This window comes from Juglans regia, chromosome 5 (assembly GCF_001411555.2).
Source record: "Juglans regia cultivar Chandler chromosome 5, Walnut 2.0, whole genome shotgun sequence".
Taxonomy (NCBI): Eukaryota; Viridiplantae; Streptophyta; class Magnoliopsida; order Fagales; family Juglandaceae; genus Juglans; species Juglans regia.
In genome coordinates, this window is record NC_049905.1 from 2,354,083 (window position 1) to 2,381,423 (window position 27,341).

A 27,341-nucleotide genomic window follows, 5' to 3' on the forward strand; every position below is an offset into this window, starting at 1 on the left:
ATTTTAGAAGGAATATTTTTATAATTTTAAAAAATTTTAAAGATAAAATTATCTAAATTTATATTACAATCTTCAAATAAAAACTGTATATAGTATTAGTCTCTTTGTAAATATAGCTGATGTGTTCATGTCGTATGCACGAAAATGACAAGGTGGATGGATAACACCGCATCATCAGGATAAGGCCGGTGCGATCATTAAATTATAATATGTATTATTTACGAATTTTTTTTAAAAACAAATATGTATTATTTACCATTTTCCTTTCAATTATTTGGTCCAGATGTGATGATGTATATACAATTAGTTTTTTTTTTCAATTATTTTTAGAACTCTATTTTATATTAAATTTAAATCAAACATTAACGGCATGTTTAGACATTTTGAGTATCTTCAAATTTTGTAAAAAATTATATTGATTTTGTATTTAAATAATAATTCGATAATAATTTTAAAAATTTAAATTTAAAAATATTTTTGTGTTTAAATGATGTTTAAGTAAGAAACTAGAAATATTAAGAATTCTGATATTTTTCATAGTGTCCAAAACAGGTATGCATGCAAGTAAATGAATCAATTAATAGCCGGACTGTTTACATGACCAGCCTTATATATATGCGTCTGAGGGAAGAACGAAGGATACACAATCAGAGCATTGAGCAAGGGATTAAAAGATAGCGTACGTTAACGTTGGTCGAGTAGAGTAATAATCCGACTTCTTCAAGTACGTACTTTCAAGCATTTCTTGCAACCAAAATTTGTAGGTACGTACCTTTAATTCTTCCATTTTTTGAGTACTCTGTTAGTTGAAATTTTCGGATTAGTAGCTACAGCTATTTCAACCTTTAATTACTAACAGAAAGAACAAAGCCCTTTTTTTTTAAGGGTTCAAACTCAGATCCGATTATCGTTTTATAACAAATCCCTAATAAGAGATCATATTTGAAGGTATATGATGTCAAAACTCGTGATGTTGCTATCTCTTTATTGTCACTAGGAAAAGGAACTTGAGGGATGGCAAAGACGGACAGTCCTGCAACCACAGACAATGATTCCACTAAAAAAGAAGGACCTGATTGATGCGAAGAGCTGACCATCCACATTCGTAACATTCCACCGGCACCAGAGCCTCGTTGGCCTGGGTGCTGTATCTATAGGGTTCCCAAGAGACTTCGCGAGGTAAAAAAAAAGGCCTACACCCCTCGGTTGGTTTCTATCGGCCCTTTTCATCTCTGCATGAGAAAAGAGTTGAAGGACATGGAGAACCAAAAACTCAGATATTTTACAGATTTCTGTAATCGTACTCCGAAGAGCGCCGAGGAACTTGCATGCAATATCATCATGCCCAATGAAATGAAAATCCGCCATTGCTATTCAGAGAACTTTCGACTCGGCAGTAAAGAGTTTGTAACGATGATTCTACTAGATGCAATCTTTATACTTGAGCTCTTTTGTAGGAAATATGAAAAATCAATGGCTCATGTTGAAAAAGATTCTCAAAACTCGAAGGCTCATGAAAATGATTATATATTTAGCCAACCGTGCATGGAACGCGGCATACAGCATGACCTGCTTCTACTTGAGAATCAGCTTCCTTTCTTTGTTCTTGAGGAGTTATACTGTAATGTTGAGCTGAATGTATGCCACCAAAATGGGGAACCCAATACAAAAAAACAGACTCTTCTTGACCTCTCTTATGGGTTTTTTGGTGATCTCTATGAACATTGGAAGCCAAAGCCCAAGAAGTCAAGTGATCATGTAAAGCAGTACTGTTTCACAGCTCCGATGGGATGTTGTTGCCCTCGACAAGAAGACCCAAAACCAAGCTCACCAGAGCCCAAAGTACCCCTGCATTTCACAGATTTGGTGAGATATTTTTTCTGTCCACCAACAGAAGAAGGGCAAAATTCCAAGAAGTGTGGTCATGTAAAGGAGTGTTTCCCAGATTGGATGGGATGTTGTTGCCATCCAAAACCAAGCTCACGAGAGCCCGAACCCGAACCCGAACCCGAACCCAAGCATTGCACAGATTTGGTGAAAAGAACTAAACCCCTATATACTGCAACAAAGCTTGACGAGGCAGGGTTGAAACTCGCTAGGCCAGATTCAGAAAGACATTTACTTCAAATACAATTTCGGGAGAAGAATTGCGAATGCTTAATAAAACGCTGCCCGGTGCTCAATCTCTCATGGCTCTTGTCATGCTTACCATGCCTGAAAAGCACTTGCTTGGTGCATATGCAACGTTTCTTGGAAGTCCCACCCCTTCGGGTAGACGACAAAACTGAAGGTCTTTTCCGAAACCTGATGGCTTTGGAGCAGTGCCATTATCCTTATGAAACTTACATTTGCGATTTCATTGTGCTGTTGGATGATCTTATCACAACGAAAGCAGATGTAAGGTTGCTTGTTGAAAAGAAGATCATTGTTAACGAGTTAGGTTCTAGCACTGCAGTGACGAAACTGTTTAACAACCTCGGCCTGGAGATTGAAGAAAGTGGATCCCATTACGTCAAGCTCTGTGAAAAGCTTAATGAGTACTACGAGAGCAATCGGAATCGTCTGTTGGGAACCTTGGCTCGTGTGTATTTCTCAGACTTTTTTGAAGGCACTGCTACTGTTGCTGGAATTATTGTATTGGTTTTGACTTTGTGGAATTTCCAGAGGCTCCTTAGGCTTAGATGGAGTGCTGGCAAGTACTAGATTTGAAGCATCTGTAGTGTATGATGGACTGGGTTTTTCTAAACATTTTTTTTTTTGGAAGTTTATGGCTTTGTTTTAGCATCGATCGATCAGTGGAGAGTCGACTGTGTCTGTCTGTCTGTATTGCAGCAAATTAAATTCTACGTCTGTTACCATTACCTGCAAATTATATAACACAGCAAATCACCTTTTGTTTTATGGTATTAAGAGCCAACGTGACTAACGTCAATGGCATCCTCTTCCACTTCGTCTCTCTCAAACACACCCGTTACCCCCCCAGCATCCAAAGCTTGGTGACTATCAAATTGAGTAGTAACAACTACTTGCTATGGAGAGCTCAAATCACTCCATATCTCAAAGGCCAACATCTTTTTGGCTATATTAATGGGAATCGTCCTCAACCTGTCCAATATATTTCAAACCCTGCAGTTGGTTCGTCCACTACAGCCCCTCTGCTTCTCAATCCAGAATTTACTTACTGGTTTGACCAAGACTAGATTGTCTTGAGTATTCTCATGTCCTCTTTATCGGAAAGTATTCTTGCCAAAGTGGTTGGTGTTACCACGTCTCTAGAGGTATGGTCTGCACTCGAAAAAATGTATTCCTCTCATTCTCGAGCTCGTTTCTCGACAACTCGGCGACAACTCTCTACTATCACGAAGGGGGGCTTGTCCATCTCAGATTATTTTTAGAGTGTGAAGTCACTGGCTGACACTCTTGCAGCCATTGGACATCCACTTCCAGACACTGAAATTATCTCATATTTGCTTGGTGGCCTAGACTCTTCTTATGATCCTATTGTTAGGTCCATTCAAACACAGGATAATCCCATGGAGCTTGAAGATATCTTTGGTCATCTTCTCGACTTTGAGTTACGCTTATAGCAACATCATCAAGTTGTTGAAGCTACAATTGGTTCTGCCAACGTCGTCACCCTTACTAACCAATCCCGTGGCCCCTCTGGTAAGCCACACTACCCAAATCGTGCCCCATCGTACTCCGGTTCGCGTGGTCATAATAGGGGCCGAGGTGGTCGTCATGGGTCTTCTGGTGGTAATCGCCCAATGTGCCAGATCTGTGGCAAAGTTGGACATCTCGCCATCAAGTGCTTTTATCGTTTTGATCAGGCTTATCAAAACATGCCGAACAACATGTCTGCATTTTTTACAGTGCCACAAGCCTCAGCTGATATGAGTTGGTATCCCGACATCGGCTCCACCAACCATCTTACTAATGATATTCAGAACTTGAATCTCCATGCTGAGACCTATAATGGTGTGGATCAAATTCAAGTAGGAGACGAGGCAGGTTTGGTTATTGCTCACATTGGTTCCTCTGAGATTAAATCCTCACAATCTGGTTTTACCCTTCACAATATTTTACATGTTCCACAAACTAAAAAGAACCTTATTTATGTGAGCCAATTTACCAAAGACAATAATGTATTTATTAAATTCCACTCATCTCATTTTTTTGTGAAGGACGAGGTTACGAAGAAGGTTCTTCTGCAAGGCACGCCTAAAGATGGACTCTATCCCTTCCCCTCATCCATCTCGACCTCTTCACCGTCTCAATCTTTTTTATGTCAACGTGTTTCTTTGGAAGTATGGCACCGTCGTTTGGGACATCCCACCTATCAAACCGTCAAGCATCTTGTGTCTAAATTCTCTCTTCCAGTTTCTTCCAATAAAATACCAGGTGTTTGTTCGGCAAAAGGGAAGAGCCATCGTCTTCCTTTCCCAGTTTCTCAATCTATTTCATATCATCTTCTAGATTTAATTTTTTCTGATGTATGGGGTCCATCCCCTATTTTATCCACAAAAGGCAATAAATATTATGTTTCATTCGTTAATCATTTTAGCAAATTTGTTTGGCTCTATCCTCTTGCAAATAAATCCGACGTCTTGACCATTTTTACTCAATTTAATCGTCAAATAAAATGTGTCCAAACTGATTGTGGTGATGAATTTCAAACTCTTAATCGGTATTTTCACCAAGTGGGAATTCAACATCGTATTTCTTGCCCTTACACCTCGCAACAAAATGGCTATGTTGAGAGAAAACATCGACATGTTGTTGAAATGGGTTTATCCTTATTATCTCAAAGTTATACTCCTCATTGTTTTTGGGATGATGCTTTTTAATGGCAACCTATCTCATCAACCGTCTTCCAACTGCTCCTCTCAGCATATCTCCATTTGAAAAATTATTTCATCAAGCACCCGATTTTTCTATCATTAAGATTTTTGGTTGTACTTGCTATCCCTATCTCCGACCCTTTAACAAACATAAGTTGGATTTTAAGTCCAAAAAATGTGTCTGTCTTCATTGGCATTAGTAACCCGCAAAAAGGTTACAAATGCCTTGATCCTGACTCTGGCAATGTAATTTTTTATGAGTCTTTATTTCCATTCACAACACCTACACTGCCTTTAGTTCCTGCCAAATTTCATCCTACAGTGTCGTCCACTCTGCTACCAATTCTAGTGTCCTCAAACGACCACTCTGACCCTGCCGTTTATATTCCTCCATCATCTCCTGTTACGACGTCGCATACGGATCCCCCCGAAACGTCAGCGTCTCACTTATCCTCTTCCTTTGCTGCGACGATTGAGTCTTCTCCCCTGTTTTCAGTTCCTTCATTGTCAACGCCGTTTCTGGTTCCTGCTCCATCCGCTACTGCCTTGCCATCTGAATCGCTGTTGACTCGTTCTCACCTGATGACCACCCGCACAGAACAATATTGTGAAGCCCAAACAATTTTTCGACGGCACTACTAGGTCGTTTTTCTAAAAGGAAAAACGACGTGTCGTTTTTCCCATATCCTTAAAACAGACACAGCTCTTAAACGACATGTTGTTTTACTGAAATTCAAAACGACATGTCGTTTATCTTCATGCTTGATAAACGACTACCGAATAAAACGACATGTCGTTTTCATCAATTGAAAAACGACGTGTCATTTTTGTCATTACATACCGAACGGGCTCCGAAACAAAACGACGTGTCGTTTAGTAGTATACGGGAATAGAAACCTTATGCTAAACGACATGTCGTTTTCATCAAAGTTGAAAACGACCTGTCGTTTAGCAGAACCGAATGAAACAAAAGCTGCTGAAAACGACATGTCGTTTTCAACAAGCCTGAAAACGACATGTCGTTCGCGTTGTCTTCTACCTCCAGGCGCAGCGCGATTTTCGCATTTTTACAGTGTTTTTCACGTCAAAAATCATGTTTTTAATCACAGAAAGCTTAGAAAAAATATTTCTTTATGATTTCTAAACTTCTTTCAAATAAAAAACGTCCTAAAATCAAAACCCAAAAAATTTTTTCAAGTCACGGCCAAAAACAGAGGAACTCGGGTTTTTGAATTTAAACATCAAGACAGAGAATTTTAATGCTCTGATACCAACTGTTAGACTTAAATAAAATTCTCTAATACGGAATAACACTTTAGAAATGAGAATTAAAGGGTTTAATGCCAAGAAATCTTACCTCCAGTCATTGATGCAATTCACTGTAAAAGTTTCGGTTCTCACTGTGTTTGGCTCTTCCAAACTCTTCTCTACTCTATTTAGATGGTGTATTACCGAAGCGAATTGAGTCAGTGAGTTTGGGGACCAAACACATGTATTTATAGCCGAAATCTCCATCAAATTTCGGGTTTACGTGTCCCACGTGATCCTATTTTCATGGGATCAGTTTAAATTGATGGAAGAGTGTTTGACCACTTAAATGACTCTTAAGATGATAGACTCCCACTCACGAACGTCTTCATGAATAAGAATCGGTCAACAGATCATATCAAAGATTTGGTGAATCGTTGTCCACAGGACCGAAGCGTAAAGCATTTCACAGATTTGGTGAGATATTTTTTCCTTCCACAAAACCCAAGCCCAACATCAGAGCCCATTGAAGTAAAGCTTAGACCTTGTGATGGAATTAGATATAATGCAACAAAGCTTGGTGAGGCAGGGTTGAAATTCACTAAGCCAGATTTAAAAAGAGATTTACTTGATATAAATTTGCCGAGCAATGAATGCTTAGAAACGTTCCCGTGCTTCAATCTCTCATGGCTCTTGTCTTGCTTACCCTTCCTGAAAAGCGATTGCTTGGAACGCCAAGTGCAACGTTGCTTGGAAGTCCCACCCCTTCGTGTCGACGACACTACCGAAGATCTTTTCCGAAACCTGATGGCCTTGGAGCAGTGCCATTATCCAGATAAAACTTACATCTGCGATTACATTGTGCTGTTGGATGATCTTATCACAACTGAAGCAGATGTAATGTTGCTTGTTGAAAACGAGATCATTGATAACAATTTAGGTTCCAACGCTGCTGTGACGAAACTGTTTAACAACCTCGGTCTGGAGATTGCACTACCTCGAAATCCCCATTACGACAACCTCCGTCAACAGCTTAATGTGTACTCCAGGAGCAGTTGGAATCGTCTGGTAGGAACCTTGACTAAGGTGTATTTCTGAGACTTTTTTAAAGGCACTGCTACTGTTGCTGGAATTATTGTACTGGTTGTGACTTTGTGGAATTTCATCAGCAAGCGCCTTGGCAAGGACTAGGCTTAAAGCATCTGTGGTAGTGTTTGTTGGAGTCCTAGGTAATTTAGATGCGGTACTAATGGATCATCGCATCCAGCTAAATAATTCGTAGGATTTTCTAAACATTTTTATTTTGGAAGTTTATGACTTTGTTTTTTAGTATCGATCGATCAGTGGATCAGACTCTGTCTGTCTGTCTGTCTGTCTGTATTGAAGTGTTTGAAGTTCCATTTAAAAACTGCTGCTCGCAAACTTGTACACTGCAGTAGACCAAAATTTGCCCAAATTTAAAAGAAAAAAATATCTTAACCACAAAGACATTTAATCAAGACAAACTGATATAGTTATAAACAACCTGTATGTCATATTGTATAGCTACCAATGCGAGTATAGTGTCAAATCAATATCCAAACCAAATTCAATAAAATATTTTCATTTCACACCCATTCTGCCTCGTGCTATATTTATTTTTCTTAATTTTAATTAATTATTTCTTGAAGGATTTAAATGCGATCATAAGATTTGATCGAAATAGCGTCTCTAAAAAGAGTTGGTATAAATATCCTTGATTAAAAAATTAAATAAACTAAAACCAATGTAAGCAAAATAAAGATAATCTAATAAAATATCAAGAAATTCAAAAATAATTTTTAAAAGGAGAAAAATGTGTTGACTCTTCATTAAGACTAAATAAGTCATTTACTATTTTTTTTTTTTTAAAAAAAGAAGAAGAAGAAGAATCGATTTTGGGTGGAAAACTCGATTTCGTTTGAAATTCACCTTATTTGCAGAAATTTGGGTCGGGAATGGTTGAACGGAAGTGTACAATTTCGGGACGAGAAGCTCCAAATTCGGGTCGGATCATGTGAACAGTCCTAATTAATAAGCCATTTTAATATCAAGAGACCAAGAATGAAAAGAGGGATTGCACGCAAATCAACAGAAAAATGATATTTACAGTATGCAAATCTCACACACTATTTTTTTTTAAAATAAATAAATTTAAAATTCACAAAAAAATATTATTTTTTTAATAATAGATTCTATTTTTATAAAAAAAATATAAAATTTACAAATTCTAAAATTATAAATATCAATTCCCTTTTATTTGCATCCGTTGTGTAATTGAAATCCATAAAGCCGGCATCAGGGGAGGGGACATTTCTGTCACTTCGCATGGCATTATACAAGATGAGAAAAAGTCGGTACTCGAGTATGCGGGGCGCTTCCATTCAGGGAAGTGGGAATAACCGTCACTAACCGTCACTCCATAACAAAGATGAGGAAAATACATGAAGAGTCAAGAGTTGGAGATCGAAAACCAAATGCCTTTTCAGAGAAAAAAGTGGATGTTGCAGAGATAGACTTGGGAATTTGAAAGTGAGAGTGAGAGTGAGAGCAGAGAGAAATGGAAGGTTACGGAGATCATGTGGGTATAAGAAAAGGGCCATGGAAGGCAGAGGAAGATGAAGTGCTGCTAAACCATGTGAAAAGGTATGGCCCCAGAGACTGGAGCTCCATTCGATCCAATGGTCTGCTGCAGAGGACTGGAAAGTCATGCCGCCTTCGTTGGGTCAATAAACTTAGACCCAACTTGAAGAAGTAAGCAAACAACACCCCCCCGGTTGCTAAACTTGATGAAGTTGGCTCTGATACCATGTTAGAGAGAATGAATTTCTAGAATATTCTTCATTTATTTGTTTCTGTACATGATGTGTATATTTATACACGATAAAGGAGAATAAAAGAATATTTGGTTTGTTACAAAAACCGTAGAGAATGATAACTGATTTTCCTACTGTTACTTTCTAGAAGATGCGGTAGACTGCTGTTATGTATTGCATGTGCGATCCTCTGCTACTTCCGTTGCTGCAATGGCACGAGTGATGCTCACCTTCTGTTTGTCAATATGTGCCATAGGTTCAGATATTCTAATACCCCTACCCCCCGCGGGGCGGGCCGTTGAGGTCTCTCTTTATGTCTATATGTTTTGTTACTTAACTCAGAATTTTCATGATGGGTTTCTCTTCAATTATACTTTTATGTATAATAATGTTTCTTATCAGTTGTCTTTCCATGAAAATGGTGATGTTTGATGAAAATGTTGATCATGGGTTGTCTTCTTCTCCAATTGTTGTCACTGTAATGCATGTAATCTTGTAACCATGGATCTATGAAAGTACTCTCCCACCAATGTGCTCGTATTTGATGAAAACGCCAATAATGGATTAATTCTCTCCTCTCCAATTGTTGTAAATACTATGTTTCATAACATGCATGTGTGATCTATAACCAAGAAATGGGAGATCATGGGCGTTCTCTAACTTCTTTCTTTCTTCCTTGGGCGTCTCTCCCTCAGTGGCTGCAAATTTTCACTAGAGGAAGAGAGGGTGGTGATAGAGTTGCAGGCACAGTTTGGGAACAAATGGGCCAAAATTGCAACGTATCTGCCAGGAAGAACCGATAATGATGTGAAGAACTTTTGGAGTAGCAGGCAAAAAAGGCTAGCAAGGATTCTGCAGACTTCAGAAACACCCCCCAAATCACAGAAGTACAAAAGGCAGCTTCAGTCTTGCCACGGTTGTTGTCAAGGGTCTAATATAAGTTGTCCTGCTTTGGAGGTAAATGTACAGAAAAGCTATCTATTAAATTTAAACTCTCATTTCAGAGCGTCTAATGCAAAACCATTATTGACTTGGAGTTTTTAAACTAAAATATTATTTACTGAACCATTGGAATGTTACAAGAGATCAAATGCTAAATGGCCACGTTATTTTTCCTTCATTTTGACTGCTTTTTAAATTTTTTATTATTATTATTATAAGTAAATCTATTCATCATCTATTTTTTCATCATTCTATAATGTGACATTAGATGATAAGTTCATAAGAAAAATATAATAAATAGTCTTCAATCATCTAATGCCACATCATAGGATGATGAGAAAATGATTGATGAGTAACATTAGTTTATTATTCCTAATATTTTTTTTTCCTTGAAAAATTTTTGCCTATTTATTTATAGGCTCCAAAGTTCATGAGTTCCTCATCGGAGGGAGAATCATCGTCAAGGGCTCAGTCATGCTCATCATCCTGCATCGACAACACTACTGAAATGATCAGAATGGTGGCTATACCAGATCTTGTTAGCCCTAAGTTGCATAATTTCAATACAGACCTTATTCATCATGGATTCTCCCCGGCTGACAATAACCCATGCATAGAGTTCCAACCCCAAACCCCTCTTTCTGAGATCCCACAACTCCAACCACACCTCACAATATTCTTACCAGAAACCCAAGAATTAATGGATAGAGTTGAAGACCCCAGCAGTATATTTGATATGTTTGGAACGTTGGACTCTTCTGGGCTCGGAAATGGAACTAAAGTTTCCATTGGGCCTCAATTATTTGAACCCGTTGGAAGTTTCAGAAACGATGCCAATGGAAAAATTGGCAACCCCATTAATACCAAGGGCAGCTTCTTTGATGGCTTCCCAACAGACGTGTTTGATCATATTGAGCCACCTCCAAGCCCTTTAAAGAGATAATTTGTCATTGCCACTGTTGTTATTCTGTGTTGCAGGTGGCTGAAATTTGTAGTACTAGTTAATTTATTGGGTGGAATATAAATTATTGTAACTGCTGTTATTTGTACTAAAACTCTGTAATAGAAATCTATCTTTTTAGTGATCTATCAGTCTATGTCCATTAAGTCACCAAGCTCTCTCTTTATAAACTTCTTTCATGTTTGGATTGCGCTCAGATCGATCTGCATAATGCAGATAAAGCGTTGCAGGAAACAAAGAACTGGGCCATGCATAATTTCACACGCGCGTGCAATAATAATTAATGGCAGCCATCTTAATTATAATGTTCGTATTATTCTTTGAATAATGGCAGCCATCAACATTTAGAATGTTAAATTTTCGTGGCAAAAGGATGATAATTTATTTATTTTGCTATTTTCTCGGGAAAAAAATATTTATTTTATTATTTGAAGGTAAGGTACTGTGAATTACATGAGTTGATAATGTGTGGCGCCAATTTTTCTTTCGTCTTTCAATAAAGGATTTTTCGCCTTGTCTATGGAATTTGCCTGGCTCAAAGCCTTGTACTAATCAGTAATTCCACTAGTGGTTGCCATGCATTTCCTACCTTGTGGCCGGAGGGCTTTGTTTGATCATATACTTTCATTCTCCAACCATGCATAGGCCAGGGATTTGTTTGTAACATCATAAATTACACATGATTAGTTAGCTTTTATTGTAGCTGATACCATGTGGTGATCATATTTAACATTTTCTGCAATAATTGGGTGACAAATATAAATAATTAAATCTATCTCTTTCTATCAATTTAAGTTTTTGGAGAAGCAGTGATTTCACATAATATCATAATAAAGATTCTAAGTTCGAACTCTAACTCTACATTTTATCAGGCCTTTACATGACTTAGATACAGCCTGGCTTTCTGTGTTAAATCCCCCGGCCGGATTTCCTAATCACACTCCAATATCCACCTCTAGCTGTCATCTGCTGCTTGCAGCCCAGTTCTAGCTGATGCTGCATGCAATCTGTTTGCAAAAATACAGATTGCAAAACAGATTCAATCAACTAGTTTGCAAAAATACATAGAGTTATCTGCCAAAAGCATACCAATTATATATATATTGAATCGGGGGGGTGGGGGGGTTGGTGTCTGATCAATCTAACTTAAGAAATGACATGCGCGCTGAGAACAACTTCCGGCCTTATTCTTGTCAGGCCATATATAATCATTCTAATTTAGGCAGGCTTGTTAATTATCTTGGACAAATATACAAGAACATGAACTTGATCTTCATTCTAATGATGTTGTGTACACCAAACTAGGTTTTGGAGAAGCTAGCACCACAACCTTTTCAGTATTATTCATGAAAGTACGTAGTTTGAGTTCTGGATCGAATGACATTAAGGACCAAATTCTCATCCAGTCTTCTGGATATATATATATATATATATATATATATATATATATATATGCTCTATAAAAAGAAAAAAAAAACATACATAAAATTCATGTCACATATGCTTGATATATATGGATTGGTTTCAAATGAATGAAGGGCTTTCTTTATTATTTTAATTTTAATTTTGTTAAGAGATTTTTGGAGGGCCACAGCTTCATGCATGATAATGACAATTGATCGACAAAGCACATGATGAATATGGAAGAAAGATGATTTAATTTCAAGGCTATGTAGACAAAGATGGCCCATCCATCTAATAGCTATATCTTCTAATTAACTCACTTGTCCAATTCCTTTAATTTCCCGCCTCTATTTTTGATGAGTTAAGATCAGCAAGTAGTACCGTACATTCCTTGCGGCTTAGAGAGTGTCTCGTTTTCAGGCTAATTAATACCTTGAAGTTAAATTAAAATACAGAATGAGATATATATATATATATATATATATATATCGAATTGATATCTAACAGTAGTAGTTGTATGCCGTACGTACCACCACGACTAGTATTTTGGTAGTTCATTAAGGTTTCGTTTGTTTGTAAGATTCAATTGAATTCAGTCTAATTTTTAAACTGATTCTAACATTCAAATATTCAATTCTTAAATTATTAAACTCATCTCAACTCAAAACTTCCTTACACGTAGAATTAACAACAATTTTCAACTTAATATATCTTTATAGTATGACTCACAATTTTTTTAAATTTTTCATAAAAAATATTAAACTCATCTTAATATCTAAATATATTTTAAACTCAATTTAAATGAACTTTACATAACTTTCTTTACTACTCAATTTATTACTATTTATAAAAAATTAAGCTCAGCTCAACATCAAAATTCAGTCTAAATTAATTTACGAATGTTAAATTTTCGTAGCTCGGAGGGGTGTAGTTTTCCAGGCCATTCAAGCTTTGCAAAAGTAGTTGCTGCCGGCCACTTTTAAAAGAAAGTATAGGGTGTCTGTGATTAATTAATTCAACTTTCCATAGAGTCAATTAACACATGCGTGTGGGGCATAGTTTTCAAGAGAACCAAGAGTACCAACACTTTTACCACCCGGATCAAAGTTTAAAATGTGAGAATTATTTTTGGTACGGTTAGTTGAAATGTGATAAATTAAGATAAAATTTAAAAATTAAATAAAATATTATTATAATATTATTTTTTAATAATATTATTATTATTATAAGATTTAAAAAAATTTAAATTATTTATTATATTTTATGTGAGAATTTAAAAAATTATAATGATTATATTAAATAAGTTAAGATTGATTTTGTATCTAAACCGAGCCTCAAGTCTTTTTTAGTGAAAATTATTTTTAAAAACCATCGAAAATTATCCGAATTGTATTTCTGAAATTTTTTTTTCAAGTTTTCAAAATTAGTCGAAACTTTATTTTCTAATCTGACACCAATAAAAAAATTCTCAAATTTTACAGCGTAGGAAAAAAGAAACCTCTCATGTTTTATATACGAATATATATTAAATGATATTTAAGTTTTCTTTCAAAGTAATTATAGATTGCTTTAATGCCTCACTGGAAAACAGAATTTGGATTTATATATTCTGACAAACTCTTGTTGATTGAAGGGAGGGAATTAAATAACATTCGATTTCGGCAGTGAGTTAAGATGAAGTTAATTAAGATAAAAGATAAAAGATAAAAATTAAATAAAATATTATTTTTAATATTATTATTATTTAAAAATTTAAAAAAATTAAATTATTTATTAACATATTTTATGTAAGAATTTAAAAAAATAAAAATGATAAGATGAGAAGGAATAAAACACTCTCACAATCTAAAAAAGTTAAAAGGAGATGTCAGATAGACTCAAAAAGCTGTAAGTTAGGTAGGAAACTTAATTCAAAAATGCTACAGACAACTGGCGTGCGCAACCATGAATAATCGGCTGTCACACATCAGCCTATATATTAAAAGAAAATTAAAAAAAAAAATCAAAACATAACACGACGAAAATGAAAGAGGGAAATTTCAGGAAAGCAAAAGGGAGATGGAGATATAACTACTCTCTCTCTCCCCCTCTCACCCACACACAGAAAGTGTGACCACGATTGTAATTTTTTCTTTGTGCATCATCTTTCTCACTCCATTTGCAATCTATCTTCATCTGTGATCTCTCTCTCTCTAAACTTCTCTTTCAATCTCTTGTTTTTGCTTCTATCTCCCATTAGCTCTCTTCTCTTTCTGCTTTTCACTATCATTGACGATTTGACTCTCTCTCTCTTTTTTTTTTTTTTTGCATTGGTTTTGTCTTAGTTCCATTGCACTCGCTAATAAAAAAAACCCTCAAGAGGATCTCTCTCTTTTCTTTTCTTTTTGACACATTTGTTTTACACACATTTGGATTTGGTACCTAAAGAAGAGTTTTTAGCCATGGAAGGTCAGAGACAGAGGTTTGAAAATGGGGCAAAGGGGAAGATGGAGGGAAGATGAAAAAAGATGGGGCAAAACTCATATGAAAATAAAAAGAGAAGACTAACAAAAACATAAAACGGAGTCGTATTCTTTTTTCCACGTGGGACGCTGTTTCCCCGTGATTCCCCACGCCAGTTTCCTATAGAGTTTTTGAACTTAATTTGGTAATTAGTAGACGATCATATAAGAGGTGATGGGCAAAGGAATTTTCTAATCATCATTAATCACATCATTAATATGTACATTCTATTCTCATTTATCATTAGGACATACGTCTTGACTTGACTATACTAACACTACAAAAAAAAAGACATGTAGCACATATTATTTGCGATAAGAATAACTATTTGGGATAAAAATATATTCATTTTAACATAAAATAATAATTTTCTCAAGAAATAACTGGCAACAAATAAGTAAATTTTTGTAACGTGAACAAAAATGATTTGCAATTTGAAAAAAATAATCTCCATATATGCGAATCATTGTGTAAAGATCAAATGATGACATGATTGCTTTATTATTGTTTTTGGTTTTGGCAAAACTATAGACATCCAAATTAGTTAAATAGAGTTTAAGACATCGCATTGTGATTGTTAATTTGTTATAAGAGTATATTTGGTCTATACAAAAAATTTAATGAATGGTTTATTCATTACATGTGGAACACTTGATCTCATCTAATAAGAATAATTTTAATAGGAATGGAACCCTAATCTTGCCCACGATTTTAAGTGAACATTTAAACATAAGATGATCAAAGGTTTGGCCGTGAAAACTGAAGAAAATGGCTTGTCTTTGGCATAAGTACTCCCATCCACATTAGCCCTGTCAATTTGGGCTTAGGACAGATAACATAACACACTTAAATATAATTTAAGACATCGTGTTTTGATTGTCAATTTGTTATAAAAACAATGTTTGGCCTATAAAAAAAATTAATGAAGGGTTGATTCATTACATGTGGAACACGTGATCATCTCATCTAATAAACATAATTTTAATGGGAATGGAACCCTAATCTTGCCCGCGAACTTAAGTGAACTTTTAAACATGAGGTGATCGAAGGTTTGGCCATGAAAACTGAAGAAAATGGCTTGTCTTTGGCATAAAAATTCTCCTTCAAATTAACCCTGTCAGTTAGGATTTACGACAGATAACGCAACGCACTTAAATAGAGTTTAAGGCTGCGTTTGGATGTTGAGTTGAGCTCTTTATGAATAGAAGTGAGTTGAGATAGTGGTGTAAGTTTTGTGAGGCTCATCTAAGATGAGTTTAGATGTGTTTGGATGTTAAGATGAGTTTAGATATATTTATGAGAAGTTGTAAAACATATGGATCCCGCCATTTCGTTGCATTGTTCACTTGACATGAGAAAGTCGACACAACCCTTAAAAAAAAATGAAAGCCAATGCCCACATCTGTGGTTACAATTGTTTTATGTTTGTTTTTTTTTATTATTATTATTAATGGGAGTTTGCTGGTGGTGGTCCAAAAATGAGAGACAAGTCTGGCATATACAATAACCCGAGCTTAGCTTCAGTTTCATTCCATTATTTTTCTCGATTTTTCGGGGTCTTGTTATGTGGCTTTTGAGATTGGAGAAGGTGTAACATATTAGTCATAGATTTGGGGTATATAAGTAAATCTCCTAGTTACATTTTTTTTTCTATTATTATTATTATTATTATTATTATAATCTTATCAGATTTTATATTTATTTATTTTAATAATTTCTATTATAATTTTTTGATTGAAATTACTAGAGTTTTCTGTTATTTTTTTTTTAATTTTAATAACTATTACTAGATTTTATCAGATTTTATGAATTTTGGTTTGAATTCAACTCTTAGTTCCTCCTATCTCCACCGAACCTCATCTCTTGATTTTAGCCTCTGAAATAAACACTATAAACCTCCAATCTCGTACGTCTCTCAGTATTAGTTGTTAACATTCTAGTGGAAATCGATTCTATTGATGAGCAATTTCTCCACTCCGCACGTCTCCACTCCCATGCACATGCACGTCTCTACTCCTTTAGGTTTCCTTTTATTTTTTTCAATCATCTACATTTACAAATTATGCTTACCCCTTATCCGAGAAGAGAAAACTCGAAGCCATGAGCCACCCCACTGCTGAACTCTTCCACACTGTGAGCCTTCCCCCACTCTCAACCACCGTGCAAGGCCAAGAGCCCCCCAAACACAGTAAGCCTCAAACTCACCCTCTTCATGGAACCATTTTGGTGAACCTCTGTTTTTCCACGTCCGAAACAGAGTAGTCGCCTCTTCTCCACGGTAGCCACCTCAAGAGATGCCAAACTACCTTTCCAACGACACAAAGTTTGCCGGCCATCTTTTTCCGTCGCACCCACTCCTTTCTAGTAAGCCCACCGTCGTTGGTCATCATTTTTCTCTTCCTAAAGTCTTCTGGTTTACAGTTCTCTCTCTCTCTCTCTCTCTCTCTCTCTCTCTCTCTCTCTCTCTCTCTCTCTCTCTCTCTCTCTCATGGTGTCGCACCTCCCTGCTCAGGAACCCAGCCGCGTCACAGTCCACTTCTAGTCACCCCGCCAACCACCGTGCCTTGCAGCCCCTCTCGGTGAGTCCTGTTATCACACGCCTCTCTTCGTTACCCTCTGTTTTCTTTTTCACAGTATTAGTCGGCTTTAGTTATTGTTTCAAGTTGCTTCATACAAAGGTTATGACTTTTACACAAATACCCTTTAGGCTTTAAAATGTTGCCATGTAATTTTTCCTATACACTATAGTGAAGATTATTTTAAGGTTACGTTGCTACCCCTTTGGATGTAAGCCATGGAAAATCACTTGGATTTACGCTGAACTTGTTTTTTATCATACTTATATTTTGGGTTAAGTTTACTCTTTAAAGTTATTAACCTGAAATCTTGGGCTTTGTTTTTTAATTTGAGTTTGGTTTACATTTGTTTAGCCATAAACTCTATTTTACAAAAAACTCTTTTTACAGGAAACAATTAAGGAATTTTAAACTATATTATTTATTATTAATTTTACAATTAAATATCTATAGTAGATAGTAAGTGCCTAATCTTTTATTTTAAATACTTTAAAGCTATGGTATGAAATGAATCTTTATGGTTATTATAATAGATTTTGACATAATTATGCTATTAAAATTGTAAAAATTAAAATAAAGGTATATATTAAGAGCATTAAAATGATATTAATATTTATTAGATTTCTTATAAGATTTAATAATTATGTTAAGAAAGGAAACTTATTTTAAGAATTGAAGTTTTATGACTTATTTAAAATAGCTCAAGTATTCTACTAAATTATAATATGTTATTAGTATTTAAGTAATTTAAATACCAAGATTTATTGATTATGGTGTTAAACAAAATATGTATTTGACTATCTTGTAGATTGTGAATTTAATTTAGTAGGATATTAGTACATATTATTCCCAAACAGAATTAGTAATAATTATTATTGCGTATAGGTGTCAAGTTACGAAGTGATATTCAAGAAAAAGCGCAGCGATGTAAGAAATTTGATCACAAATTAAGATTATCAGAGTTCAGCTTATATATAAGTATTATTCAAGCCAGTTCATTTCCAACCATTATTTATGCATCACTCATGTCATATACAAACATGTCATTCAGCATAGCATACGATTATGTCATTCCGCATCATGTTTAAATTCAGAAATTATGATTATGTATGTAATATGTCATGCATCTCATGTGTATAAGACACATAAGCCATCTTAAGTTCAAGTGCAAGATAAGATAAGATCAGTTAATTAGATGACCATTCAGATGCATTGTACCAATGCAGTTCAGTCTCAGGGTAGATGTGCAAGCCACAAGCTCAAGCGTGGTCCACCAAAGTATGTCAGAATACTATCAACGGCTCCCCTCGCGGCCGCAGGACGTGGGGCCGGTGCACAACCTCGCACACAGGGTTAAGTGTGTTGGTCAGTCAGATCAATCAGTTAAATCAGATAAATCAGTCAGTTAATTCAGTTAAATCCGTCATGCATAGCATAAGCATCAGTATGAACAGTCATGAATTTAAACTCTCAACATGAAAACTTTTATTAAAATCTTATATTCATTATGTTTACGTTGTGATGGATTTCTTGTTGAGTCTTCCACTCATTTTAGTTTGTTTTCATGTTTTTAACCACCCAGGTGAGGATGATGACTATGAGTAAGCAGGCCAGGATTAGAATGAGCAGTTAATTTTAATTTCAGACTTTCTAAAATAAAATTTGTTTTTATGACATGAATTTATTCAGTTTATTCATTTAATTTTTTTAAGACATTTTATTAGATATTTTTCTACAAAACAAATTTTTAATTTTATTTATAAAATATGAGATTTCTTTGTCGAGTTTATTTATAAAAAATACGTGACACTCCTAACCTACGGGAATGGGTGTTACAGAAGGAGATGGGTTGTTAAGGTGAAAGAGAAACATAGAGAGATGGAAACACGAAATAGAAAGGAAAAGTTATGTTTGTTAATTGTGGGTCCCATGAAGTTCAAAAGTGAACACTCAATAAAGGTAAAACATGTGTTTGGATGCCGTTGTACGAAATCTAAAAGTGAACTGCACTTAGATACTTCAAACATCCAAACAAGCCCTATCTAAGACATCATATTTTGATTGTTAATTTTTTTTGGAAGGGAATTGTTAATTTGTTATAAGAAAATGTTGGATGTATACAAAAAAATTAATGATTGGTTGATTCATTACATGTGGAACACATGATCTCATCCAATAAGTATATATATAATTTTAATTGGAATGGAACCCTAATCTTGCCCGCTATCTTAAGTTAACTTTTAAACCTGAGGTGATCGGAGGTTTGACGGTGAAAATTGAAGAAAATGACTTGTTGGCATAAAAATTCAAAGGTCCATGACAAAAATGGCTTGTCTTCGCAAATACGTCGAGGGTTTAACGTCTTCACTCAGCTTCCTATATTGACAATGCAGATTTGAGCTATATCCACGCGGTTTCTTGCCAGCCATGTCCTTAAATTGATTAGACTCCAAAAAAGAAGGTGCATTCCAACTTTGAAAGTGAGATATTGTTTTGAAAAGACACATTAAGTAGGGTAACGATCTACTAATAATTAACATATATATATATATATAGGACTGATATGACTAGATATATAAAATTGAGATTACGGAGAAAGTGATACAAAAACAATTTATACACAACTATTCACATGAGTTTCATAATAAGATTTTATTATTTTTAAATTTACACGCATCGATCGATTTGAAAAAAAAAAAAAAAAAGTTAAACGAATTTATTTAAAAATTATTATTTTATTATATAGTTGTCAATTGGTTGTGAAATAATTATGATCACTTTGTCATTATTTCTTGTATTAATCCATTTTCAGTACAGAATTTAATTACGAAGAATTATAAAACTAATCTCTTGTTTTGCTAAAGTCCACAAATATCGATAATAAACTTCTGATCAATGATCATATGCGGCTTCTTTGAAAAAAGTATATATAAATGGTTCGAACTGCATGGATTAATATTAATTCTTCTTCTTTTTCAAAGGATCATATTCTTTCCATCTCCAAAATTAAATTCAGAGATCAAACGTTAGATTAATCTGGAATACTTGCCAAATGATCTGCATTTTGCTGGTAGGAACGACCACTATTAATTAATTAGATGTCTCGATCACGCGTACGTCCCAATATGATATATGTTATCAAATTCCGAAACAATGCCTAACTAGATCAGCTCATGCAATTAAACGTCGAATAAAAAGAAAATTTTCAAAAAGGGAAAAATTATTTTTATTTTTAAGTCAGTATAATTAAAAATACACTCCACATGATGACTTTTTATATAATAAAAATATTTAAAATTAAATTTGTTTGATAAAGACATTAATTTGAATGGGATACATCAAATAATATTAAGTTTGGCAAATTGCAATATAAATTATATGATAGGAGTAGGGGTTCTACCCGCACCCCCAGGGCCCTTCCCGCACCCTGCCCATGCAAGGGCAGGGGATGGGGTTTGCCAGCCCTGGAATTCGTCCCCGTACCCCGTGGGCTAGGTACCCCGTCCGCATGTCGGGGGGTGAATTGGCATCCTAGTCCATTTGTCCCCTGCCGTTCACTGCCCACCCACGGTGCAAAACAATCAAAAAAATCTAAAACAACAAAAAATACAACATCAAATCTACAGATCCATCCCTAAAATCCACAAATCTTTCATCTAACAATAAATCTAAGAAATTACAAAGTACAAACAGTGACATGGCAAAAAAATAAAATAAAATCACCGTTACAACACACAACAAGACCATAGTTTGAGCAAAGGAACCACAACCATTCAAGAACAAGACGTCGAGAAGAAAAATAGGAGGATCAGGAGAGAAAGAAGAACTCACAGAAGGAGGGAAGAGAAAGAAGAGAGATGAGAGGATACGCATTTAAAAAAGAGAGAGAGGAGAAGAGAAGAGAAGAGAGTAGAATGATTTTAGGCCTTTTTGTTTTTATACTTAGGAATTTGTTTTTTAATATATATGTACATATATATATTTATAAATATTGTTGGGTTGGGCTGAGGCGGGGTATAATGCAAGCGGGACTAGGCCCACACCCACGCCCACCCTAGCTCCTTCAAAATTTGCGGGCGAGATACTTCAAGGTTGTCCGTGCTACCTAGGCGGGATGGCAGGAGGCACCGGTGTCCCGCCGCCCAACCCTAGATAGGAGATCTTTACTATTACTCCATGCCCAACCCTAGATAGGAGATCTTGACTATTACTCCATGGATCAATTGAATTATTGAAGCTACGTACGTACACTTCTTGGTAGGAGTTTCCGAGAAGCATCTATTGCATGCTAGTGGCATGGACATCTCCTATCATTTTCCGGTGATAAGGAAGTACTTCCTTTTCAGCATGATTCTCGTATGAATTCAAAATCAAGGGCCCATAAAATTTATAAATTATTTAGGTGTATGAAAGTTTTCAGCTTCACAAACAAAAGTACTAATAATTAGAGTTCCCCACGTGTAGATCACAAAAGCTTTTGTTAGTATTAAAATTACAATGTGCAAGCGTCGTGCAGTCACACGTTTTGAAAAAGAGTGAGATCTACTATTAAAAATTATTTTTTTTCATGTAAGTCCTGTATTTATTCACTTTTTTTCAAAGTGATTGTGTGGCACTTGCACACTTACGACTGCAACTATCATTTTTTTAAAAGTTATAATCAATAAATTAAAATCAAGTACATGATATTTATCAATAACCAAAATTTAAGCATTAATTACCTTGGCTAGCTTGACGGGCGCCATACCCTTGAGTACCGACGCTAATATAGATCTAAAATTTAATTAATCCAGCTGCTTGCTTTATATATATATATATATATATATATATATATATATATATATATAATATAGTTTCGGTGGAGGTTGCTTGCAAGGCGAAGGAGATCCTGTGGTTCCGCGTGCATTATACTTATACCGCTGCTAGTTCCTGTGGCGATTGCTTGTGTACCTTTTATAAAGATCAACTATCGATTCCTGCCTCTTGCTTGTAGCGATTGAAGTGACTCTTGCTTCTTCCTTTGGGTGCCTACCCCAGCGACTACCAATTCCAGCTTGCTTTTGTTCCTGCTCACACTCCTCAGCCTATACTCCTAATTAACCGATTAATTTGGCTTTCCCTTCCATTCGAATCCATTTTGAATTGTTTGTTGACACGGACAAAGTCAAGACAAATCTCTGAAATTATTTCAATATTAGACTTTGGACATATAATAGTTCTGAATCAAATCTCTTTAGAAAGAATATCTTTTATCTCATGGTAGCCTGCTCTTTTTCCCTTACGAAACTTTTGTTATTGGGTTAGCCATATGCTTCACATGTTTCTAACAATTCACATGGTATTATCAAATGTTATAAGTCTTGGAAAATGCAAGAATTGACTCATTTTAATATGAAATGGTTATTTTTATTGCAAATAACTTATCACATATAAGCGTTTTTTTTTTTTTTTTTTGTAGTGATATATCTATATATACATGTGTGTGTTAAAAGGCCTAATTAACTGACCAAAAATTTTGGAACTTAAATATGATGAGAATTGATCATTCATTTTAATAGGAAATTGTTATTTCACTACAAGAAAAACGAGTATTTGTGGCCATTTATTTGAGACGAAAAGATTATTTGTGACCAAAACAGATTTATTTTAGCTGTAAATAGTCATTTTGCTGGAATTAACTGGCTGCAAATAAGCAATTTTCTTATAGTGTTTTCGTCGCAAATAACTAGTCATATATAAATATTTTCTTTGTAATGATATATCTATATCTACGTGCTACGTTTTAATTAAAAGGCCTAACCAACAAAGAATTTTGGAACTTAAATATATGGCGTAGAAGTCGTAATTGATCATGATCAGATGAATATAATTACCTCACTTGGAAGAAAGTGTCAAAGTCGCGAGCTAGCTAGTTTTAACAAGGACAATCGATGATATATTAAAATATTCTTGAAGCATGGACTTTGGGTATAAATTTAATTTAGAGGATGAACTTATAAGTTATAAACCATTAATATTAATTCAGACTCAATGTCAACTAAATTAAGAGCATGATCTTGACCAAAATACTCCATAACTATGCAGTTATGTAAAATTACAAGTCTACAATTATGTAGAAGTCAACTCCGGAATTAGAAGTGATGAGGTCGCAATCATGTATATTGAAACGAATTGATTTGATTCGAGAATTTTTCTTTTAAGAGTAATTTATGTTTGCCAAATTAATTAGTTAAGTTCGAGTTGGAAGTCAAAGTCAACGTACATTTGAGCCAGCTCAACTTGTAAATTTTAATTAAGTGCATTTTCGAAAGATGAGTGTTATGCATCATATACTATTCACTTTCACACCACACACTTATATATAGTTTTTTCATAGGATGTAGAGGTATTTTCCATAAGATATGGAAGTATTTTTCATAAGGTGTAGAGTGTTGGATGGTGAATAGTGAATAGTGGCTGATGAGAAAAGTTTTTCTTCTCGAAATTAAGTTCAATTTGATCGTGACCTAAATGAAATAAGTACTTTAGACTTATCTTTAAACGCACACTTTTAGAAAAGGGTGGCTCTACAGCTACCGCTTCCAGCTCCTGTTGGGAGCTACTGTTAGTGTAAATATTGTGTTTTTTTTTTTTTTTACTTTTTTTTACATGTATTTTTTTAACACTTTTAAATATTTTTTTAAAACGTAAAAAAATACAACATTATTAAAAAATACTTACTTAATCACTAAGTAAAAAAAATTTAAAAAAAAAAGTACAGAAGCCGTGAATGCACAAACGTCGTGCAATTACTTTAAAAAAATAAATAAATATTGAACCTACATGAAAAGAAATGAATTTTTTTAATGTTATATTTCACTCTTTTTCAAAACGACTGCACTGCAATTGCGCATTCTATAAATATTGTATGTAGTATTACTCTGATTATAAGTGTATATAATGCATATACTATTCCTATGGCGATCGATGTATATATGATTTTTTGAGGGCAGAAATTTATTATATATTGAAGAATAATGATATTTTCAATTCGCAAGTATTTCTTACAATTAATTAATTAATACAAACATTACTTAGTTTGCGAATTATCTACTAATTAATACTAGTAGTACTGTTAGAGAGGACAAGACAAAATAAAAAGGACAAGACAAAGATATATGACTTTCTTAAGGAGACAAATGCAATTACGTACCCAATTATATATGTATATATATATATATATATATATATATATATATTTATATATATGTAAAATAATGGTAGCTATAGCTAGCGATATTTTATACATAATCTCAAGAAACGCTATATTTTATCTTATAACCATCCAAATGCCATCAAATTATAGGTTGCAATTTTTAAGATTATGGGATGATCATAAATTAATAAATTAGATAATTGCTTGACTAACTTTCCATTAATCAATAGAAAACCCGGCAATGGGTCCAGCATCATGTGCATCACGTGTGATGGCCACCGTGTACATGAGCATTAGACTTCGATCTACTCCATATTTGATCCCCTCCTAGCTAGTCTTATTCCTTAGAAAAATTAAAATAAAAAATAAAAAAAATTAACCAATGGTGCATGATTGATAGAGTCATGTATAATTAATTAGCCAATTTGACAAAAAAATTAATTAGCACATTTCTTATAGGGAATATATAACAATCTATATAGTTACTTTTTATTTATCATGTGCATGTTAGGATGTAGCATTCATCAACTGTCTTCATCGACAAAAAAATACAAAAAAATAAAAAATAAAATAAAACCTACCTATTTATATATAATTAATACTTTTCTACAAGCAACTTATAATTATATGGGTACCGTGGCACATAATTAGTCGTGCTCATTTCGTCACCATATTAATAGCATTATTCAATTTACACTGTTTTACAGCTAATTTAATTTAGAACTGTTGAAAGTCTAGAACTTTAATAATATTGTATTAATTATATCCAAGAAGAAGATCGAAGAACTTGGGGACAATTAAGGAATTGTCACAGAGGCCAGATCATAATATATGTATATAAAATTAATTAATTGTTTATTTGAAGTTGAAGATGACACATATCAACCAGCTTAGGATACTTCTAATTAATTTACTTTTGTGGGTACGTATTTATAATACTCTAGTTATATATGTACTATATATACAGATAAGAAATTAAATATAAAAGATTTTGTTTGGGTGTGTGTGATCGTGTGGACCTGCAAATCAATGGTGAGTTTAATTATGGAGGACCCCTGAAATTTGGGGGGCAGTACCCTAAATGTATTCATGTGAAACTCATGGGTTTGATGAACGAGCAAAACATTATGGCCTACCCCTCATGTCCTGCTGATATAAAAGGCCAAAATTTACATTACATTCGGCCATGGCGGAGCTGGAAGCTTGCTTACTAGCTAGCTAGAAATATACATACATATATATATATATATATATATTATTTATTCTCACACCTCACACCTATAACTTTTTTATAGAGTGTGAGGCCGATGTGCTTTTCATAAAATATAAAATATTTTTCATGAAATATGGGATGATAAATAGTAACTGATGAGAATATAATTTTTCTATATATATATATATATGCCCTCCAGATTTTTGAAAAATTAACCCAAATCTAAAAAGAGAGATATATATATATATATATATATATCTATCTGTATTTAAAGTTTTTGCTAAAGTTCAATATTTATCCTTGAATTAAAAAAAAAATAGATTTTTTCTTAAAATTTAGAAGTTTGATCTCCCAAAATTTTAAGCCATGACCAAAAAAAAAAAGTGTACGTATATTAATATTATTCATCTCATGAAAGCCTGATTATTCGATTCTCACATGGGAAACAAATTAGCTGAACTGGTCTTCCTTGTGCCAATGGACCCCAATCCTCTTTGTATTATTTGTCTTTCTTTTTCCTTTTCATTTTTTTAATATTCTATTTTATTAATGGGTCATAAAAGCTCAACACCTCTACTTTTATGCAACCATCACTCGCATTGTTTCATCTATATATACCTCCACACACACACACAGAATCTAGCATCCATCATGGAAGAACATATCAACCTAGAGAGTGGCGCTGCTCATGATCACAACTTGCTCAGCTCATCCTCCTCCTCTTCTTCTTCTTCTTCAACGATTTGTGGTAGTTCTACAACCAAGAACAATTCAGGTGCCAACAAAAACACGAAGAGTTCTCCCAAAGGGTCGAGATCAAGATCATTAGCGGCTCAAGATCATCACAGCTTGGACAATCATGAAGATGATCAAGATCATCATGATCATAGGAAACGGCCGAAGAGTAGTACTACAGACGGCAATGATGACGGCAAGCACCCCACATTCCGGGGAGTGAGAATGCGTAACTGGGGCAAATGGGTGTCTGAAATCCGGGAGCCAAGGAAGAAATCGAGAATATGGCTTGGAACATACCCGACAGCAGAAATGGCAGCTCGAGCCCATGATGTAGCGGCGCTGGCAATCAAAGGTGCTTCTGCTTATCTAAATTTCCCTGAATTGGCACAAGAACTTCCCCGGCCGGTAACCAAGTCTCCAAAGGACATCCAAGCCGCCGCCGCCAAGGCGGCTGCTTCCACATTTGTACAAGAGCCAAGAATTAGAAGCCAAGTGGAGCCGATTCCTGGCATGGAGTCATCAATATCGGCGACTTTGTCCATGGACAACACAGAAGAATCAACAATATGTTCACCTTGTACCGATGAGGATAACACATTGTTTGATTTGCCGGATCTTTTCATCAAGGGAACGGATCTAAGTCTTGATCATCACGGACTGTGCTATTATTCGTCGATGTGGCAGTTGTGTGCTGCAGATACTGTGTTTCGGCTTGAAGACTCATATTTATGGGAGTATAAGTAGTACTACTATAGCTAGCTAGCTATCTATATATATATTTTATAGCTAGAGATCATATGTATCTTTTGTCAACATGCATTAACCAGCTTGATGTTCATGATCATCATCAGCATATATATAATTTACGAGACATACGCATGCACCAA

The 27,341-nt window shown here is 34.8% G+C and overlaps 4 protein-coding genes across 4 annotated transcripts; all 4 read left to right on the top strand.

Annotated features, from left to right (window-relative positions):
• The first annotated feature begins 631 nt into the window (after positions 1 to 631).
• Positions 632 to 2,763, top strand: LOC118343645 (UPF0481 protein At3g47200-like). The gene is made up of 2 exons (XM_018964321.2): positions 632 to 764; positions 998 to 2,763. Exon 2 carries the CDS (start codon positions 1,237 to 1,239, stop codon positions 2,701 to 2,703), a length of 1,467 nt encoding a protein of 488 aa, XP_018819866.1. The 5' UTR covers positions 632 to 764; positions 998 to 1,236; the 3' UTR covers positions 2,704 to 2,763.
• A 3,716-nt stretch (positions 2,764 to 6,479) lies between these two features.
• On the top strand, positions 6,480 to 7,187 carry LOC108987548. Its single transcript, XM_018960482.1, has one exon. The coding sequence runs from the start codon at positions 6,480 to 6,482 to the stop codon at positions 7,185 to 7,187; it is 708 nt and encodes a 235-aa protein (XP_018816027.1).
• A 1,288-nt stretch (positions 7,188 to 8,475) lies between these two features.
• On the top strand, positions 8,476 to 10,890 carry LOC108990457 (transcription factor DUO1-like). The gene is made up of 3 exons (XM_018964428.2): positions 8,476 to 8,861; positions 9,619 to 9,880; positions 10,284 to 10,890. The coding sequence occupies exons 1-3, from the start codon at positions 8,668 to 8,670 to the stop codon at positions 10,806 to 10,808; spliced, it is 981 nt and encodes a 326-aa protein (XP_018819973.1). The 5' UTR covers positions 8,476 to 8,667; the 3' UTR covers positions 10,809 to 10,890.
• A 15,477-nt stretch (positions 10,891 to 26,367) lies between these two features.
• On the top strand, positions 26,368 to 27,341 carry LOC108987558 (ethylene-responsive transcription factor ERF034-like). The gene has a single exon (XM_018960489.2). It carries the CDS (start codon positions 26,368 to 26,370, stop codon positions 27,196 to 27,198), a length of 831 nt encoding a protein of 276 aa, XP_018816034.1. The 3' UTR covers positions 27,199 to 27,341.

Coding starts and splice junctions, on each gene's coding strand:
- LOC118343645 (XM_018964321.2), top strand. CDS start 1,237: ATGAGAAAAGAGTTGAAGGACATGGAGAACCAAAAACTCAGATATTTT.
- LOC108987548 (XM_018960482.1), top strand. CDS start 6,480: ATGAATAAGAATCGGTCAACAGATCATATCAAAGATTTGGTGAATCGT.
- LOC108990457 (XM_018964428.2), top strand. CDS start 8,668: ATGGAAGGTTACGGAGATCATGTGGGTATAAGAAAAGGGCCATGGAAG. Junction 8,862..9,618: donor CTTAGACCCAACTTGAAGAA/GTAAGCAAACAA, acceptor TCTCTCCCTCAG/TGGCTGCAAATTTTCACTAG. Junction 9,881..10,283: donor TAAGTTGTCCTGCTTTGGAG/GTAAATGTACAG, acceptor ATTTATTTATAG/GCTCCAAAGTTCATGAGTTC.
- LOC108987558 (XM_018960489.2), top strand. CDS start 26,368: ATGGAAGAACATATCAACCTAGAGAGTGGCGCTGCTCATGATCACAAC.